At 59.0% G+C, this 6669-nt stretch overlaps 1 protein-coding gene across 1 annotated transcript; it reads right to left on the bottom strand.

Moving 5' to 3' along the window:
- Window positions 1–5374: 5374 nt before the first annotated feature.
- BHLHA9 (basic helix-loop-helix family member a9) lies at window positions 5375–6139 on the bottom strand. The gene has a single exon (XM_024218505.1). The coding sequence runs from the start codon at window positions 6137–6139 to the stop codon at window positions 5375–5377; it is 765 nt and encodes a 254-aa protein (XP_024074273.1).
- Between the last annotated feature and the right edge of the window lie 530 nt (window positions 6140–6669).

The following is a 6669-nucleotide window of genomic DNA, read 5'->3' as shown; positions in this document are numbered from 1 at the left end:
GAGAGCAGTCCCCAAGGAAGCACTGTCTCCTGCACAGGCGAGCATTACCCATGTGGTGGATAGTCCTGTTGGGTCTGAGGGGTGGGGTTGTTGACCAGGGTCCTTTAGATATGCTGAGCCCCTTGGGCCAAGACTTGGAACTTGACCCACTGTTCTATGGCCAGCCAGCAGAGCGGACAGAGGACAGGTCTCGTGTCCCGTGGGGATGCACTGCATGCCCAGGTGAGTTGCATTGCTGTAGGCACAATGGGGACCTGAGACAGGTTCTAGGGCCTTGTGGCTGCTAACTGTACCTCCTGCTCCAGGAGTCGGGCGACTCTTGTCTCTGCAGAGGGGAAAGCAGAATGTTTGCACATGGCTAGGGGGCTGTTTTCCTGTCAGTGTCTCCTCTCATTACCGGGTCAGGTCCAGACAGTGAGGAGCGCAGACCTCCCAGAGCCCCAGCATTAGTGCAGATCCTGACTTCTTATCGGGAACCCCTTGGGGGCCATTCAGTATTCGGGAGGGGGTTCGTTTTTACTAGTGCACGTATTCCTGCCCATCGCTGCCTGGCTTCAGGGCCCGTCCGTGCCTCTCCGGGTGGTTTATAGGCTCTGGACAGAGCCCAGCTTTGCTTAGAAAACTAACCACGATCAGTGCTTGGATGGGAGACGTCCCAGCAGCTGAGGCAGGGCATTAGCCGTGCCGCCCACCCCTCTTCTTCAGTGCTGCCCCCGGCTGCAGGCTGGTGCTTGGCGGTGCCGTGCAGTCTGCTTGGGCCTAACTTGTAAGCTCGACCCAAACTCGACCGGAGCTGGAGAGAGGCGAGTTGCTTTCAGACCCAGCCCGAACCTGCCCCTTCCCCACTCCCCATTTCAGTGCCACGGCCACTGCTTCATTCCTGGGGCTCGACTGGATCGGTCTCCGGCCGTCTCCTGCCCGTGGGGTCAGCGTAGCAGTGCCTGTGTGCCCCCTGCTGCCCCCCCCCGCCTTGCCAACCCCACGGGCAGGAGGCAGCCAGAGACTGACCACTACCACGCCAACCCAATGCGCAGAAGGAGGTGATCAGAGCCTCCCCGCCCCAGTGCCAGCCCAAGGGGGTCAGGTGGTTTGTACGTTCGTAGTCCGGTTACAAGGTGCTTCTGTGAAAACCCCAGTGTCCTGCCCAGATTCCAGACCGGTGGCCCTTGAAGCCCTGGCTGGCTGGTCCTAAGCTGGTGAGTCGTGTTCCCGTGGGAATGCTCAGTCTGTGGGGAGGGAGGGCCGGGGGTTGCTCTGTAGGCTGTCCTGGCACCTGCTGGCCAGGAGAAGAGCAGCTCTCCTGGGCTCCGAGGGCAGCGGCTGGCTCAGCATCACACTGGGCCTTGGGGAAGAACGACATGGTGGAGAATGGGTCAGAGGCAGGGGAATCCGCGATTATTGCGAGGGCGTCCCAGGAGCACGGGGCAGTGGGCTGCTGGGGCGATCTGTCGTGCCCAGCCCTTTGGGGCGGGCTGCCGCTTTGATCTCAGCTTCATTCGCATTGACAGCTGAGCTCCTCAGCGGCCCTTTGGTGTTCGGGGGTTCTCGACCCGTTTGGGAGAGCAGCATGCGCAGGAACACTCGTGGGGCGTGCGGCCGGTGGGGCAGGGGGTGGCCGGTGGTGGTGGGCTGCAGATGCCAGAGCCACAAGCCTCACTCACATGCTATGTGCCATCACTGCAGAGATCCATCTGTGATGTGCTCACGGTCTGTACGGTATTTATCCTCCCAGTGCCCGTGGGAGGCAGGGCAGCGCCGGACACATGGGAACGGAGGCACAGGGAGGCTGAGTGATGTACCGCTGTCACACAGGAAGTCTGTGGCGGAGCAGGGACGTGAGCCCAGCTCTTGCAAGCCGCGGGCTAGTACCCTGACCACCGATCCTCCTTGTTTGTCTGGGTTTGACTCAATCTTCAGAGGAGATCCAGAGAGCCAGACAAAGGAAGAGGCCCCATATTCAGAACTGCAGCAAAGACCAGGGCTCACTCTGCCCTGTTAGGGAGGCCAGGACATGGGGGGCTGAACTCGGAGACAAAGAAAGAGAAGCCCGGGGGCAGCGTCCGCGGGCTCAGATGTCTGGGCCATTACGCAGGCACGGTCCAGAGCTCTTCCAGTGCCTCTGGGAAACCAGCGCGAAACCTGCCTTCCCCCGAGTGAGGGGAGACAGTACCGGGCCAGATTCTGCTCCTTTACACGCGGCAGTCTGGAGTAACTGGCCTGACTCCCATGGACACCGGTGTACACGAAAGCAGATTTTGGCCCAATGCCTGGCAGGCTGCCAGGACAGCAGAAGTGGGGGTGGGTTACATCCTGTTAATCTATGAATTACTCATAAATAAACCAGCCGTGCTGCAATGGGGCTAAAGCTGGGAGGCAAAGCAGGGGAGGGGCCGTTTCCAGCAGTATACAATGCAGGTATTTAACACACTGCAACCCGGCTCTTTGCAGCGTGAATCCTTTCAGAGGAGCCGAGTGCCACCTAGTGGCGCAGATAAAGTCGTTTCTGCATCAGCCACAAAACAATTTGGATGGCACCAAACTGTCCGCTCTGCATCCTTGCTAATCTGGGAGCCCCCCTACCTCGTCCGTCCTGGCCGTGCTCTCTGCATTCAGCTCTCCGGCTTTTTCCAGAGCCTTCAGTTTTACCCCTCTGCGTCTCCTCTCCCTCCGCCTACCCGCTGGCCCGGCAGGGCCCCACTGTGTTAGGTGCGCACAGCGGGAGAGACTGTCTCTGTCACAGAGGGCTCCATAGATAAGACAAAGGGTGTATTATTGCTCCCATTTTGCAGATGGGAAACTGAGGCACAGAGACACAAGGTGCCTTGCCCATAGTCACACGGGGGGGCTGCAGCAGAGCTGGAAATGGGACCCAGGTCTCCTGAATCCCAGCCCAGCCTTCCTCTCTGGACACAGGTCTCCAGCTGTCTCTGCCCATTATCGGAGCACTGGGGGCTGTCCTACTAGTTACCTTTCTGCAAAGCAACCAGCCCCCTTTGCAACCTGGAACTTCCCTGGACTCAGCGCGCTGGGTGCGGTAAATGAGCTCCGAGAGGCACAGGATTGGAGGGGGGCTCTCCGGAGAGGACCTTGACATGGGTCTGGTTTTGGCTGAGCGCTATTTTGAATCCTATAATTCATGGGATCAAGCCTCCCGACCATTGCTGGTGACAAGCAGCAGAGTGGGGGGTGTCTCTCCCTCGGGGTCGTGTCTGAGCAGGTACCCGGAATGAATGAAAGCCTCCCACAGCAGAAACGTGTCAGCTTCACACTGACAGCAGAAATGGACGAGGAAAGGCTGCTGCTTGCGGTTAACCAGGATTTCCCAGGCAGTAACCGCCGCAGGCCCTTTCCGGGCACCGGAGTCCCACCTAGCGGGGAACAGCTGCTTGACCCAACACCTAGCCAGCACTCCTTAGCCACAGAACTGGCTCCCTCAGTCTTTCCTCTGCTGGCCTCCCAGCCCAGCGTACCTGCCCCCCACACGAGTGAAAGGCCTAATGCTCAGCCAAAGAGCTCCTTTGCAGACATCTCCTCGGGGAGCTGGCAGACAGAGCTCCCGTCTGAATCCGACTGCTTTGCCCACGGGTCACTGCAGAAACCCTGCTGCTGGGCAGACAAAACAAATCCCGTTCTGTCTTCTGGAACCCAACTCTGGATCCAGCATCAGTCAGTCGAGGTCAGTCTCTGCCCCGGCTTAGCCAGGCCCTGAGTTTCTGTCGGTGTCTTGTCCTCTCCCCCTACCCCCAAGACAAATCGGCCAGTGCTTGGCAGTCACCACTGGCAGTACCTCTTGTTCACACCTTTCAGTAGCATTTCTCCTGTAAAGCCACTGAATGGCGGTTTGTTCTCCCGCTGCTGAACGCTCCAAGGGCCAGGCTGGGTTCCCCTTGGCGCAGCATGGAAAGGGTTCACACCGCAAAGTGAAGGAGGGGATGGCACTTGGGGCAGATCTGGGTGAGTAGCTTTATTTATCAAGGGCCTGCCTCAGGGCCCACCCTGGGGCAGTGTCGGGTGCTCACAACGCAGGCCCCCAACACAGGGAAAACGTCCCTGCAAGAGTCGAGCTGAGATAGTGAAGATACGAGGCGAGAAGGGGACCCCAGGGTGTGAGGGAATGTAACAAAGATGGACCAGTCAGAACCGAGGGCCCCTGCTGCTCCCCCGAGGGATCTCAGCCAGCACAGGGGAGCTGTGCGTGAGCTGCTTTCATAAGAGTGCAGTGCTCTCGCTTTGCCACTTGTGAGCAAGGCAGCTCCCCAAAGTCAGACTGCTGCTTCCTCTCCACTGCCCTCCCAGCCTCTCTGTGCTCCCCCAGCTGTAGGCCTACCCCCCCACCCCCGGCGCTGCCCAGCTGAGGGGAAGGGCCAGGCCTTCCCAGGACATTTGCTTTGCTCTTTAGATCTGATTCCAAACTTTCTCTTCTGCCCTCCTGCCTACCCCCGAGGCTCCAGAGACTGATTTTCCCTGTGCAAAGCAGCCGTGGCCAGCCCAGATTCGCCAGCCCTCCCCCATTTCACCTTCTCTCCCACCACAGCAAGAGCGCACTGAGCATGGGAACTGTCTGGCCAGGGGCTTGCGAATGGACAAGCCCTTTGTTTGGCTGTTTCAATCGCAGGCTCTGACCCTGTCCTTCTCCCCTGCACCCTCTTCTCTCCCTGCCTTTCTGAGACCCACTGAGCTTTCACCCTCTCCGGGATTGTCTGGAGTGTGCTGCACCCAGCTTCTCGCTTTCCTCCCTCCCCATGTGGATTGGCCGGGAATTCATCATTCTGCTGGCCAAAGCCATCCTTCTAATCACTGCCAGCCGGCGAAACCTGAGTCCTGATCCCCTCTAGCCCTTCCAGCACAGCCCTGGGGAGCTGGGCACCTGCGGGTTTATCATTAAAAAACACAAGTTACAATTAACCTTCCCAGCTTCTGCTTCCAGAACTCTCCTCACACAGTCACAGCTGCCGTACAATGAAAGAGTTTTAATATGATCAGGGGAGCCATTTTGCCAACGCTGAATAAATGCCCTGGTTTTTTTAAACTCACATTTCCTCAGAAAGAAAGAGAAAGAGAATAAATAAGGGTTGAGCCAGGAAGAACTGCAGAAGGGAAACCTTAGATTTACAGCAGAGTTAAATAGTCTGAACTCCTGCTAGAGTAAATACAAAGCATCCACTTCCGGCTGCTCCCGGTTTTCCTGCGTTCCTTTGATTGCAGAGGGCATGTGTGCTCAGCTGCGCCGGCAACGCTGAGAACCCTGTCCTGGGCTCCCCTCATGGCACCGCGCTCCCCGGCAGCACAGCGCTTTGTGTCCCCGGTTTGGTTTGTCCCGTCCAGCTGGGAGAGGTGTCAGGAATCCCGTTCAGTGCCTGGGGAGAGACTGCTGCTAACCGGAGCCTTGGCTATACCCCAGCTGCCAGGGGACTGGCCCGGGGAGAGAATCTCGGAAGTTGTCCAGGTGTGTTTGTTGGCAGATGGCTCTGACCCCGAGGTAGTAGTTCCCACTGGAGTAATAGGCAGGGCTGGCTGTAAAAGGATCCTGCTTCGGGCTTCCATAGTGGGACTGGAGCGGAGGCTCAGGGGAATACCTGGGATACAGAGGGGAGGGAGGGCAGTGTTGGAAGCTGGGAGCATCTGGGTAGCAGTGCTCTGGGGGCAGGTGGGTGAGCTGGGCCCGGCTGCCCTTACCACTCTCCTCCCGGCGGGGCCCATCATACCAGGTGCGGCATTCTGTGTGGGCACAGGGCCACCTCCGCCCCGGGCTGGCGTGCAGGGACATGGACAAGGAGGCGATCCTGTGGATGGCTCTTCGCAGGGTTGCGATTTTGGAGAGTCTCTTGCCGTTGAGGTCATGTTTCAGGGCCAGCCGCAGGGCGTTGAAGGCTTGGTTATAGTCCAGGATCCTCTTCCGCTCTCTGACATTGGCAGCAATCCTCCTCGCCTTGGAGCGCACTGGCCTGCTCCTCTTCCTCAGCTTAGCCTCCGCCGGGTCGCTCGGGCAGGTGGTGGCCTCGCCAGTCTGGGGTGCCCACAGCTCCTGCCCGGCTCCCAGGAGGTGAGCCCCTGAGACAGCAACCCCTTGCAGCTGTTCTCGCGTGCCGTCGGGCTCCTGCAGGCACGCTGGGCCTTTCCCCAGGGCTGGCCTGGGCATGGCTCTGCTGCGCTCCGCTCCGCTCCTGGGAAGCAAAGTGCTGGACTCCTGCCGGGCTTGCCAGACACTCCTGCTAAAACCTCTCCAAGGCAGAGCTGCACTGCACCACGTGGTTCCTTTCCTAGGCCCTTTATTACCTGCCTCCAGGTATGCTGGATTAGGTCAGGGATGACAGGAAGCAGGGAAACACCTGTACAGCGCAGACCAAGCTGAGCCTGTCCTTAGCTGCACTGTGAGGAAGATCACACACATTCCCCCTCCTTACTCGGCCTCCGGAACAAATCGCCCCCTTTGTGTTTCTCTCCTGACCAGCTCCTGGCTGCACCGGGATCCAGCACCGGGCCAGAAGATGGGTGCAAAGCTCCGGCAGCAGTGAGGGGCTCGGCCTGTTTGACTCTGTGGTGTGGAGAGCACAGGCTGTAAATCACTCAGAGCTGTCGGGCTTGCAGATAACCCTAGGCACAGCCCTCGCCGCGAAGGGGCCTCCATTTGTAGGGTTAGTCACTGCCTCGGTTTGCTGCAAGATTCTG

Source organism: Terrapene carolina, unplaced genomic scaffold, assembly GCF_002925995.2.
Source record: "Terrapene carolina triunguis isolate 2854851 unplaced genomic scaffold, T_m_triunguis-2.0 Scaffold231, whole genome shotgun sequence".
NCBI lineage: Eukaryota > Metazoa > Chordata > Testudines > Emydidae > Terrapene > Terrapene triunguis.
The sequence above is the reverse complement of the archived record's forward strand: the minus strand, read 5'-3'. Positions and strand labels throughout refer to the sequence as shown.

Excerpts from the sequence above, each read along its gene's own strand:
- BHLHA9 (XM_024218505.1), bottom strand. The coding sequence starts at position 6,139 with ATGCCCAGGCCAGCCCTGGGGAAAGGCCCAGCGTGCCTGCAGGAGCCC.